At 38.2% G+C, this 14384-nt stretch overlaps 2 protein-coding genes across 4 annotated transcripts in view; both read right to left on the bottom strand.

Moving 5' to 3' along the window:
• Nucleotides 1-14384, bottom strand: part of OR2L13 (olfactory receptor family 2 subfamily L member 13) — a 202084-nt gene that overhangs the window by 171811 nt on the left and 15889 nt on the right. The gene's annotated exons all lie outside the window — the stretch shown is intronic.
• LOC469755 (olfactory receptor 2AK2) lies at nt 224-2340 on the bottom strand. The gene has a single exon (XM_525139.7). It carries the CDS (start codon nt 2162-2164, stop codon nt 1157-1159), a length of 1008 nt encoding a protein of 335 aa, XP_525139.2. The 5' UTR covers nt 2165-2340; the 3' UTR covers nt 224-1156.

Below are 14384 nucleotides of genomic sequence, written 5' to 3' on the forward strand. Positions count from 1 at the left end.
TTGGGAGGCCAAGGCAGAAGGATCACTTGAGATCAGGAGTTCGAAACCAGCCTGAGCAACATGGTGAAACCCAGTCTCTACTAAAAATACAAAAATTAGCCGGGTGTGGTGGCGGGTGCCTATAATCTCAACTACTTGGGAGGCTGAGGCAGGAGAATCGCTTGAACCCGAGAGGCAGAGGTTGCAGTGAGCCAAGCTCAAGCCACTGCACTCCAGCCTGGGAGAGAGAACAAGACTCTATCTCAAAAAAACAAAAAAACAAACAAAGAAAGAAAGAAAGAAAGAAATGAATGGATGATGTGCATTGTGTCTTAAGAGAATATTTTCTGAAAATAGAGGCAGAGGGAAAAGCAGTTGTGTAATCCCCCTTAAAGGAACTTGTCAGAAGTGCCTGGGTGACCCCGGGTGTGCACCTCATGTGTATGTGTGTGTGTGTGTGTGTGTGTGTGTGTGGTGTGTGTGGTGTGTTTGCATGCACAAAAGGTGTTATGGTGCAGAAGGAAAAGAGTCACATCAATAGATACTCCTGTCTTTGTTTCACCCTACTCTCTTTTCTACTGCCACCTGTCATGATTTTCCCTTCAGATGCTGTAAGCTTTGACTCTTCCTCAAGATAAGAAAACAGCAATTTATTTCCTGTTAATACATTATTCAATATTAATAAATTTCAATCACTGGATTTTCTTAAAGAAACATTATTAATCAAGCATGAAAACCACGAAAGAAAAACAGGAACAGAAATTAAGTTTGCCGATCAGCAGAGATTTCTGTCAGCTTTTATTTTTGTTTACTCTCACATGACCAGTGTCTGTAACAGTGTCACACACAAATTAAAGCATTAAAACACCTGAGTGAAAGAAGGAATAAATGAATTATGCATTTTTCTCTCTGTTAACTTTGGTTGTTATATAGATTATCTTGAGGTTAAATGTTTAAGTAGATTTTATTTTTATGGTTCACATTTCAGAGTATTCAAGAGGGCAAGTAAAAGCATTAAAATGCCAGGGGAACACAGATTTGAGAAGCCTGAATTCTATTGCTTTACAAGTTAAACAAGATTGATAAACACTGTTTTTGTGACTTCTATACAGAAAACACATATTTATATCTTTCCAGATAGTTTTCAGGAACAGCTTTTTATGTTGTTAATGCTCAATCAATACAGAGATCTGAAGTCATATTTTCTACAGCATATCCAATATCCCAACAGTCTCCTCACTGCCCCCGTCACTTCCTTATTTCTCAGGCTGTAGATAAATGGGTTCAGTAGAGGTGTGACAATGGTGTAAAATACTGCCACCGCCTTATCCCGTGAAGGGGAACGCAAGGAGTGTGGCCTTGTGTAGGTAAAGAGAGTGGTTGCATAGAACAGGCTTGCCACAATCAGGTGGGAGGAACAAGTGGAAACAGCTTTTGCCTGTCCTTTTCCTGAGCTCATCTGGAATACCACAATAAGCACACGAGCATAGGAAGCCAGAATGGCTAGGAATGGTAGCAGCAGGATAATAAGTCCACTCAGGAGGACTGTATGCTCATACTGGGAGGTGTCCTGACACACCAATGATAGTAGAGCTGGAACTTCACAGAAAAAGTGGTTAATGAGCCGAGACCTACAGAATGGAAGTTGAAACACATACAATGTATGTATGAAAGCATTGATAGAACCACTGGCCCATGCACATGCAACCATGAGGCAGCAGATCTTCTTGCTCATAAGCATAGGATAATGTAAAGGGTGACAGATAGCTACATAGCGATCATAAGACATAAAACCAAGGAGAAGGGCTTCAGTTCCACCAAGGGCCAAGAACACATACGTTTGAATCTCACAGCCCAAAAATCTAATGGTCTTACTCTGTGAGAGGAAGTTGACTGCCATCTTGGGCACTGTGGTGGAGATGTACATGAGGTCAACAATGGAGAGCTGACTGAGCAGAAAGTACATTGGAGTGTGGAGTCTGGTGTTCAGTCGAATGAGGTGGATCAGCATGATATTTCCTGTCAGAGCAACTGTAAAGAGGGTGGCAATGACGACAAAGAGAAGAGAGTTTATCCAGCCATATTGGAAAAGACCAACAAGTAGAAAATCTGTCCCAAAACTTTGATTTCCTGTTTTCATGGCTGAAACCAAAATATCAAAGGAGATGACATCTGAAATGTTCATGTAATAATGTTGACTTCCCTTAAGAGAAAGTAAAATGACATGGCATTCAGAAATAAATATTCACTTACATGTTTGGCAACTATCTACATGTTCAGAGCACAAAGTGCTTTCTGGTACAAAATGGCAAACACATTCTCGCATACTGTTACTGGGATGCAAATTTTTATAACTTTTTGGAAGAATTACCTAATGTATAGACAGATTATATATGCAAACATACATGAGATAACTTAAATTATATGTAAGTATATGTACATATACATATATAATACTTAAATATACTTACATATAGTAATAGAAATATATGTAAATGTATATTTACATACGCTTAAGTATATATGAATTATATATACTCAGTTATATATCTTTTAAAGACATGTATATTTTATATACACTTATCTATAAACATATTACTCATGTGTATTTATGAATATTATATAAAAATATATGTAATTTCTATATATACTTCAATATATTATATATTACATATATGCTAATATATAACATGCATGCTTATGTATGTGTACAGCAATACATATACACATATGTACACATATGTGTGTAAACATAAAAAAGATAAAAGTTTAAGAAAACGTATCATAGATGTGTAGAAGAAAATTCATAGCAGCATTACTCAAAATAGTCAGAAACTGAAAATGTCCCAAAGTAGAATGGATTAATGAACTATGCTATGTTAATATAAAATAGAGTATTAAATATTATTCTAAAAACCAGAGAAATGTAAAGTAACACCACCATGCACTATATATATCAGAATTGTGAAACTTTAAAAATAATAAAAGAAATACACAGAAAAATTGTGTGGATGATAAATTTGATCATTATGACTTCCAAAGTCTTCCAATAGAGTGCAAATTTCATACTCTTTGGAAGTCATGTGTTATTTTCTAGTAAATTTGGAATTTACTTGCTACAACGCAGCAGTTCCTGGGTATAGAATCAATTAGAGCTTCGCACAGGAAGACAAGTAGATTTCTATAGCCATCTCCATTACAGCATCAGATGTGAGAGAATCCAAATAGGTGCCCATCAGTCCTGATACGGCTAAACACACTGCAGTAAGATGGCACAATGAAATACTATATGTCAATAAAAATGAGAGACAGGAATGTGTCATAAACACAAAACTCACTGGAGGCCAAACTCAGTAGAATAAGCAGTTTAAAATTAATGTACACTGTTTACACATTTCTTTAGAACTTATAAATAAATGAAAGTATGAAGAGTATTACTACAAGATAAGATAGTAATTACATTCAGGTGGAAGGAGGACTTTTTGTTTGGAAATGGGAATGCAAAGGGCTTCTGAGCGTGCTGACATTGGTCTATATCCTGAACTGGCAAGTGGTCACACAGGTGTTCAATTTATCATACCTTGTTTCCTTGTGGTTATCTTGCCTATGGCTATGTGTATGTGTTTTAAATTTTACCATAACAACATTAATAAAAGTAAGATGCAGAATAGTAATTAATAAAAATAATATATGGTCATATATGTGTCTACCTATGGAATGATACACAATGAACTGGAAACCCTTTTTGTACTAGAGAGAGGACACAGGACATATATGAGGAATGCAGATTGGAAAGAAAATCAGCCTAAATTCTAAATGTTTTTCTAATTTTATGCTTATGTTATTGTCATATATTAATTACTTATAACTATGCCAAAATTAACTAAAACATAGACATAAGAAAAAGGCATATCTCGATTATACTAAAAATCTGAAATCTGGAGTTTCAACCCAAGCATGTATGTTTTTCAAAATGCCCTTGAATATTCCTGAGATAGGAATTCAGCCGGACTTGTTTCAAAAGATACACGGAACAAAGACTCCACTGATAAAACAGGATGTGGTAAATAAGCTGACTGAAACCTACCAAAACCATCGTGGCAATGAAAGCCACCTCTGGTGGTCCTCACTGCTCATTATAATTAGAATACATTAACATACCAAAGGAAACTCCCACCAGCACCATGACAGTTTACAAATGCCATGGCAAAGTCCAGAAGTTACCCTATATGGTCTGAAAAGGTGAGGACCCCTCTGTTCCTGGAACTCCCCTCACCTTTCCCAGAAAACATGAAGAATTCACTCCTTGTTTAGCATATAATCAAGAAATAACAACCACAAGTATGTGGTAAGCTCATGCTGCTACTCTGCCTATGAGTAGGCACCTTTTTATTCCTTGACTTTTCAATAAACTTGCTTTCACTTTACTCTGTTGGCTTGCTCTTGAATTCCTTCCTGCATGAAGGCAAGAACCCACATGGCATCCCGGGCTGAGCCTCAATTTTGCGGTTTGCCCTGTGATAATCTGACTAGAACATTTGCAAGTCCAAACTTATCTATTTCTTCAATTTATTGTGTATTGAAATTTGAGTCTTATCCTTAAAAAAAGAAAATACATGTATTATTTAGAAATTAAAGAAAAATAATTTACAAGAATAATAATATGAGCAAGGAATTGCATCAGATATTTTTGTCATATTTAGGAGTATTTTTCCTGGATTTCTTTAAAACATGCAACTATCTAGGAACAATTAAATTTGGCGATTTGTAGAAAGTCAATTAAAACTACCTGGGAAGATACAGTGCAACTATATTTCTAACAAAACAGTTTATTAGGAGGCCAAAAAGATGTTTTAGTTGATAATAGTAAAAGTAGACACTTCTGCTATAATGTGATAGTTAGATTTTCAAAAAACTTTACGCTGGTAAAACTGCACATTGAAAAGGTGAAATTTATAGGGCAAATAGGGATAAACCATTCAATACTTATGAGATATTTAATCAGGTCATTAACTCTAACTTGTGATAAAATTAGTAGCCCTGATGAATTTCTACTTGCATTTTAAATCAGTGTCACACAGCCAGTGTCTGCTTCCTGACATTCAGCCCTTCTCCTTCTCCTGGAGTCAATACTTTCTTCTGTGAATGGTAGATACTTGTATTAATTTACTTTCAATAGTCTATTGAATCAGTAGTTAGCATCTGATCCCTGGTAGCTGTCTCCACTAATTAAGATTTAGCACCAGGGAAATATCTTTGCAATTACCTAATTGGCACTCTAGTCTCACCAGTTTATAATTATAGAATTCATAGAGGATACTGAAGGTAAATAACCCACTACTTCTGGTAAAGGCACAACTTCTGTGAAATTTTTAAGTTTACTCAGTATATTTACATATTTCTTAGACTTTCTCCTCTGGGCCAAAGCAAAAAACTGGATTCCATTCTGAAAATCTGGAAATCTGAGATGGAGGAGGGGAGGGTTCATATGATCACACTGGAAGCAGCAACGAAAATAGGTTCTCCCTGACCAAATTGGCCCCCTTCCAGTAACTGTTCTAATCCTTACAAGTAAGATTCTGAATTTTTAATGAGTCAAAAGTTAAAAATCGGGTGGCTCATACATTTTCAGAAGCACACGAGAATCAGGCTTTTTTTTTGGCCTTTGCCAAAGTGTGTAATACTGAGCTCTGCTAGCTACCAAATATCCAAAAATGTAAACTGCATTTTATCCATGAAATTATTTAAACACCGTCTGGAAAGACACCCCAAAGTTCTACCCAGTCATTGCCTCCCAATAAAAACACAGGGAGTCCTCCTCTTCAGGTCCAGACATGGCTTCTTTCTCTGGATGTGGATCCTGATCTTGGGACAAATTTCTGACCCAATATTGTCCATGATCCCTGACTCTACTAGGAGATTTTTCCTTGTATATGACATCCATGGTCCATCTGAACCAGACATCGGAGTCTTTGCCTTCCTTGAATCTGGGCAGTTCAATTAGCCTGCTTCCCAAAGGGCACCTTACTGTACCATCACAAGCCTTACAAACAGGCTTGTAGATTACTTATCATTACATTCCCATCCTTTCTCATCTATCTGCCTCAAGTCAATTTCATGAGCCACAGTCCACATGCCCAATTCCTTCCAGGACCCAGTTCTCAATACTATCTTCTTACAAATACTTCCTCAAACCTATGCAATGTGGTCTTCCTTGAGGTTACTTGACCTGACAGTTCTAGGCTGGAAATTATGCCCATTTATCTCTCTGTGTCCTGGTGATGTGTGGAATTTATTCCAGGCTCATATTGGGCATTGTGCATAATGTGTGTATACCAAGCCTGATTCTTCTGTGTTTCTGAAAATTTATGAGCCACCTGATTTTTAAAAATGTTTCTTTTATATCTCAATGAAAATAAATTTTCTGGAGGTGGAGCCAAGATGGCCGAATAGGAACAGCTCTAGTCTACAGCTCCCAGCGTGAGCGATGCAGAAGACGGGTGATTTCTGCATTTCCAACTGAGGTACTGGGTTCATCGCACACGGGATTGTCGGACAGTGGGTACAGGACAGTGGGTGCAGCACACTGAGCGTGAGCCAAAGCAGGGCAAGGCATGGCCTCACCTGAGAAGTGCAAGGGGTCAGGGAAATCCCTTTCCTAGTCAAAGAAAGGGGTGACAGACAGCACCTGGAAAATCGGGTCACTCCCACCCTAATACTGCACTTTCGAATGGTCTTAGCAAATGGCACACCAGGAGATTAATCCCGCGCCTAGCTCAGAGGGTCCTACGCCAACGGAGCCTCACTCATTGCTAGCACAGCAGTCTGAGATCCAACCGCAAGGTGGCAGCGAGGCTGGGGGAGGGGTGCCTACCATCGTCGAGGCTTGAGTAGGTAAAAAAAAGCAGCCAGGAGGCTCGAACTGGGTGCAGCCCACCGCAGCTCAAGGAGGCCTGCCTGCCTCTGTAAACTCCACCTCTGGGGGCAGGGCATAGCTGAACAAAAGGCAGCAGAAACCTCTGCAGACTTAAAGGTCCCTGTCTGACAGCTTTGAAGAGAGTAGTGGTTCTCCCAGCATGCAGCCGAAGATCTGAGAACAGACAGACTGCCTCCTCAAGTGGGTCCCTGACCCCCGAGTAGCCTAAATGGGAGGCACCCCCCAGTAGGGGTGGACTGACACCTCACACGGCCTGGTACTCCTCTGAGACAAAACTTCCAGAGGAACGATCAGGCGGCAACACTTGCTGTTCACCAATATCCGCTGTTCTGCAGCCTCTGCTGCTGATACCCAGGTAAACAGGGTCTGGAGTGGACCTCCAGCAAACTCCAACTGAACTGCAGCTGAGGGTCCTGACTGTTAGAAGGAAAACTAACAAACAGAAAGGACATCCACACCAAAACCCATCTGTACGTCACCATCATCAAAGACCAAAGGTAGATAAAACCACAAAGATGGGGAAAAAACAGAGCAGAAAAACTGGAAACTCTAAAAATCAGAGCGCCTCTCCTCCTCCAAAGGAACGCAGTTCCTCACCAGCAATGGAACAAAGCTGGACGGAGAATGACTTTGACGAGCTGAGAGAAGAAGGCTTCAGATGATCAAACCACTCTGAGCTAAAGGAGGAAGTTCGAACCCATAGCAAAGAAGTTAAAAACCTTGAAAAAAATTAGATGAATGGCTGACTAGAATAATCAATGCAGAGAAGTCCTTAAAGGACCTGATGGAGCTGAAAACCAAGGCACAAGAACTACGTGACGAATGCACAAGCCTCAGTTGCCACTTCAATCAACTGGAAGAAAGGGTATCAGTGATGGAATATCAAATGAATGAAATGAAGTGAGAAGAGAAGTTTAGAGAAAAAAGAATAAAAAGAAATGAACAAAGCCTCCAAGAAATACGGGACTATGTGAAAAGACCAAATCTACATCTGATTGGTGTACCTGAAAGTGACGGGGAGAATGGAACCAAGTTGGAAAACACTCTGCAGGATATTATCCAAGAGAACTTCCCCAATCTAGCAAGGCAGGCCAACATTCAAATTCAGGAAATACACAGAACGCCACAAAGATACTTCTTGAGGAGAGCAACTCCAAGAAAAGCAAATGTCAGATTCACCAAAGTATAAATGAAGGAAAAAATGTTAAGGGCAGCCAGAAAGAAAAGTCTAGTTACCCATAAAGGGAAGCCCATCGGACTAACAGCAGATCTCTCAGCAGAAACTCTACAAGCCAGAAGAGAGTGGGGGCCAATAGTCAACATTCTTAAAGAAAAGAATTTTCAACCCAGAATTTCATATCCAGCCAAACTAAGCTTCATAAGCGAAGGAGAAATAAAATACTTTACAGACAAGCAAATGCTGAGAGATTTTGTCACCACCAGGCCTGACCTAAAAGAGCTCCTGAAGGAAGCACTAAAGATGGAAAGGAACAACCGGTACCAGCCACTGCAAAATCATGCCAAATTGTAAAGACCATCGAGGCTAGGAAGAAACTACATCAACTAACGAGCAAAATAACCAGCTAACATCATAATGACAGGATCAAATTCACACATAACAATATTAACCTTAAATGTAAATGGGCTAAATATTCCAATTAAAAGACACAGACTGGCAAATTGGATAAAGAGTCAAGACCCATCAGTGTGCTGTATTCAGGAAAACCATCTCACGTGCAGAGACACACATAGGCTCAAAATAAAGGGATGGAGGAAGATCTACCAAGCAAATGGAAAACAAAAAAAGGCAGGGGTTGCAATCCTAGTCTCTGATAAAATAGACTTTAAACCAACAAAGATCAAAAGAGACAAAGAAGGCCATCACATAATGGTAAAGGGATCAATTCAACGAGAAGAGCTAACTATCCTAAATGTATATGCACCCAATACAGGAGCACCCAGATTCATAGAGCAAGTCCGTAGAGACCTACAAAGAGACTTAGACTCCCACACAATAATAATGGGAGACTTTAACACCCCACTGTCAACATTAGAAAGATCAAAGAGACAGAAAGTTAACAAAGATATCCAGCAATTGAACTCAGCTCTGCACCAAGCGGACCTAATAGACATCTACGGAACTCTCCACCCCAAATCAACAGAATATACATTTTTTTCAGCACCACAACACACCTATTCCAAAATTGACCACATAGTTGGAAGTAAAGCACTCCTCAGCAAATCTAAAAGAACAGAAATTATAACAAACTGTCTCTCAGACCACAGTGCAATCAAACTAGACCTTGGGGTTAAGAAACTCACTCAAAACTGCTCAACTACATGGAAACGGAACATCCTGCTCCTGAATGACTACTGGGTATGTAACGAAATGAAGGCAGGAATAAAGATGTTCTTTGAAACCAACAAGAACAAAGACACAACATCCCAGAATCTCTGGGACACATTCAAAGCAGTATGTAGAGGGAAATTAATAGCACTAAATGCCCACAAGAGAAAGCAGGAAAGATCTAAAATTGACACCCTAACATCACCATTAAAAAAAAACTAGAGAAGCAAGAGCAAACACGTTCAAAAGCTAGCAGAAGGCAAGAAATAACTAAGATCAGAGCAGAACGGAAGGAAATAGAGGCACAAAAACCCTTCAAAAAATCAATGAATCCAGGAGCTGGTTTTTTGAAAAGATCAACAAAATTGACAGACCACTAGCAAGAATAATAAAGAAGAAAAGACAGAAGAATCAAATAGATACAATAAAAAATGATAAAGGGTATATCACCACCGATCCCACAGAAATACAAACTACCATCAGAGAATACTATCAACACCTCTATGCAAATAAACTAGAAAATCTAGAAGAAATGGATAAATTCCTCAACACATACACCCTCCTAAGGCTAAACCAGGAAGAAATTGAATCTCTGAATAGACCAATAACAGGCTCTGAAATTGAGGCAATAATTAATACCTTACCAACCAAAAAAAGTCCAGGACCAGATGGATTCACAGCCGAATTTACCAGAGGTATAAGGAGGAGCTCGTACCATTCCTTCTGAAACTATTCCAACCAATAGAAAAAGAGGGAATCCTCCTTAACTCATTTTATGAGGCCAGCATCATCCTGATACCAAAGCCAGGCAGAGACACAACAAAAAAAGAGAATTTTAGACCAATATCCCTGATGAACATTGACGCAAAAATCCTCAATAAAATACTGGCAAACCGAATCCAGCAGCACATCAAAAAGCTTATCCACCATGATCAAGTGGGCTTCATCCCCGGGATGCAAGGTTGCTTCAACATATGCAAATCAATAAATGTAATCCAGCATATAAACAGAACCAATGACAAAAACCTATGATTATCTCAATAGATGCAGAAAAGGCCTTTGACAAAATTCAACAACGTTCATGCTAAAAACTCTCAATAAATTAGGTATTGAAGGGACATATCTCAAAATAATAAGAGCTATCTATGACAAACTTACAGCCAATATCATATTGAATGGGCAAAAACTGGAAGCATTCTCTTTGAAAACTGGCACAAGACAGGGATGCCCTCTCTCACCACTCCTATTCAACATAGTGTTGGAAGTTCTGGCCAGGGCAATCAGGCAGGAGAAGGAAATAAAGGGGATTCAATTGGGAAAAGAGGAAGTCAAATTGTCCCTGTTTGCAGATGACATGATTGTATATCTAGAAAACGCCATTGTCTCAGCCCAAAATCTCCTTAAGCTGATAGGCAACTTCAGCACAGTCTCAAGATACAAAATCAATGTGCAAAAATCACAAGCATTCTTCTACACCAATAACAGACAAACAGAGAGCCAAATCATGAGTGAACTCCCATTCACAATTGCTTCAAAGAGAATAAAATACTTAGGAATCCAACTTACAAGGGACGTGAAGGACCTCTTCAAGGACAACTACAAACCACTGCTCAATGAAATGAAAGAGGATACAAAGAAATGGAAGAATATTCCATGCTCATGGAATCAATATCATGAAAATGGCCATACTGCCCAAGGTAATTTATAGATTCAATGCCATCCCCATCAAGATACCAATGACTTTCTTCACAGAATTGGAAAAAACTACTTTAAAGTTCATATGGAACCAAAAGAGAGCCCACATTGCCAAGTCAATCCTAAGCCAAAAGAACAAAGCTGGAGGCATCACGCTACCTGACTTCAAACTATACTACAAGGCTACAGTAACCAAAACAGCATGGTACTGGTACCAAAACAGAGATATAGACCAACGGAACAGAAGAGAGCCCTCAGAAATAATGCCACATATCTACAACTCTCTGATCTTTGACAATCCTGACAAAAACAAGCAATGGGGAAAGGATTCCCTATTTAATCAATGGTGCTGGGAAAACTGGCTAGCCATATGTAGAAAGCTGAAACTGGATCCCTTCCTTACACCTTATACAAAAATTAATTCAAGATGGATTAAAGACTTAAATGTTAGACCTAAAACCATAAAAACCCTAGAAGAAAACCTAGGCAATACCATTCAGGACATAGGCATGGGCAAGGACTTCATGTCTAAAACACCAAAAGCAATGGCAACAAAAGCCAAAATTGACAAATGGGATCCAATTAAACTAAAGAGCTTCTGCACAGCAAAAGAAACTACCATCAGAGTGAACAGGCAACCTACACAATGGGAGAAAATTTTTGCAATCTACTCATCTGAAAAAGGGCTAATAATATACAGAATCTACAATGAACTCAAACAAATTCACAAGAAAAAAACAATCCCATCAAAAAGCAGGCGAATATGAAGGGACACTTCTCAAAAGAAGACATTTATGCAGCCAAAAGACATGAAAAAATGCTCATCATCACTGGCCATCAGAGAAATGCAAATCAAAACTACAATGAGATACCATCTCACACCAGTTAGAATGGTGATCATTAAAAAGTCAGGAAACAACAGGTGCTGGAGAGGATGTGGAGAAATAGGAACACTTTTACACTGTTGATGGGACTGTAAACTAGTTCAACCATTGTGGAAGTCAATGTGGCAATTCCTCAGGGATCTAGAAGTAGAAATACCATTTGACCCAGCCATCGCATTACTGGGTATATACCCAAAGGATTATAAAACATGCTGCTATAAAGACACATGCACATGTATGTTTATTGTGGCACTATTCACAATAGCAAAGACTTGGAACCAACCCAAATGTCCAACAATGATAGAATAGATTAAGAAAATGTGGCACATATACACCATGGAATACTATGCAGCCATAAAAAAAGATGAGTTCATGTCCTTTGTAGGGACACGGATGAAGCTGGAAACCATCGTTCTCAGCAAACTATCTCAAGGACAAAAAACCAAACACTGCATGTTCTCACTCATAGGTGGGAATTGAACAATGGGAACACATGGACACAGGAAGGGGAACATCATACACCAGGGCCTGCTGTGGGGTGGGGGAAGGGGGGAGGGATAGCATTAGGAGATATACCTAATGTTAAATGACGAGTTAATGGGTGCAGCACACCAACATGGCACATGTATACATATGTAACTAACCTGCACGTTATGCACATGTACCCTAAAACTTAAAGTAAAATATATATATATATATATATTGAATGAATGAATGAATGAATGGCAAATTTCAGGTTATTTAGTGCAACATACTGTCAGAAATAGAAGTCTTACTGTATACATAATTGTAATTTTGAGAAAGTCTTAATGTATACATAATGATGATCTTTTTCTAGCAATTTTCAAGTTGTATTCTTATCTTCCTCCTGAACATGATGAAAATGTTGGCATGCTTTAAATATCCACTGATTATCCTCCTTATCTTGTTATGTAGAAATTCAGTTTTGCATTTTTAAACACATGAAATAAGTTACTAATTTTGTAGTCACTAGCAATTAAATCTAGCAGTACTCAAAAAATCAAAAAAAAAGAAAAGACATTTTATATTTCACTTTCAATTAAGGACCTTGATTGACACAATCAGATTTTTAATGTCAGTTTAAATTTAACTAGAAAACCCTATGAAAAGTAAGGGCAGTGATCCCAGGGATTTAGGAATATAAATGTATTTTAAAATATTTAGCAGACAAAATTAAAAGGATCTTATGTTGAATTTGTGGTAATGAGACAAAATAGCAGAGATTAAGTCCCAAATGTCAAATTGACCTCCATCCAATTTGTGGAATCCATGTATATATCTTTGCATTTTCTTACCATGCTATAAGTACTGAATAATTATTCAGTAATTGAAAAGATATTTAGCCTTTAAAGTCATTGTCTATTTTTTTCCAGATTTAAAAGGCAAGTAAAAAAAATTTAGTAGTGGTGGTTGACATAAATCTTACAAAAGGAAGCTACTTATTACTTCTGTGGAAACATGAGGGATCACCTCCACCTCACCCGCTGTATCTCCTATGTGAGCTTTCTGCCCAGGTCTAGGAAACAAATTGATACAAGATGGATTAATGAAGGAAAAGCATATGAGTTTTATGCATTTCACATGTACATGGGAATCCTCACAAGAGTGTGAAATCTAAATAAATGGTCAAAGCAAGATGTCTTTATACTTTTAGAAACAGAATGATAAATTGCAGAAAAAATTACAAAAAAAAAAGAGACACTGGCTCGAAACCATAAATTCCAGGGGAGTCCCTAGGAGGTATATGGGGGTGTAAAGATAGTGAAAAATAAGAGTTAATTCTGGTAGTTTATTTATTCAGGTACACTGCATTCCCCCAATTCCCAGGCTGTAGTGATAAGGGCTATTTTATATTCCATTACAGGGAGGGTACCGAAAGAGTATTAGAATGTACCAAAGACTCCTGGAGGAATCTTTAGAGCTTGCTGCATGCCAAAAAAGACAGGTCAGATAACCTCTTCCTCTAATGTTAACCAAAATTTCTTCAATGTTTTCAGCTCAAACTAATAAATATGCCAACTTAGCATATTTGTGGATGGCATATCATTCATTCCTTCAATTTACCCTATTTGACTATTGAACCACAGCTCTATTTGACTATTGAACCACAGCTTCTTGTGATGAGAAAGATACTCGTCCTTTAAAATAGAAAGAATACTCATGTCCCTTTCCATAAATCAAATTTTGCTAATGTAATACATAAGAAATCTCTAAATAAACAGAGTCTATGTTATGAAATCCACATAGATACCACATGATATAAAATTTGCATCTCCTAGTCTAAGGACATGAAACAATTAAAGAATGACTGTGAAGTGCGAAATAATAACCACAGCATAACATTTGCATGCAAAGAACAATGGCTAAAACGAGGCACAATGAACAGTGAGCCAAGGACTCTGTGAGGTAATGAATTCATTAGTTTCCCCACCAAGAGGAATTATCGTCCAACTTTCAAAATTATCTGGAGTACATTCTCATAAACAATGTAGCAAATGACAGTAGATTTGAATAATTTGAC

This window comes from Pan troglodytes, chromosome 1 (genome assembly GCF_028858775.2).
Source record: "Pan troglodytes isolate AG18354 chromosome 1, NHGRI_mPanTro3-v2.0_pri, whole genome shotgun sequence".
Classification (NCBI taxonomy): domain Eukaryota; kingdom Metazoa; phylum Chordata; class Mammalia; order Primates; family Hominidae; genus Pan; species Pan troglodytes.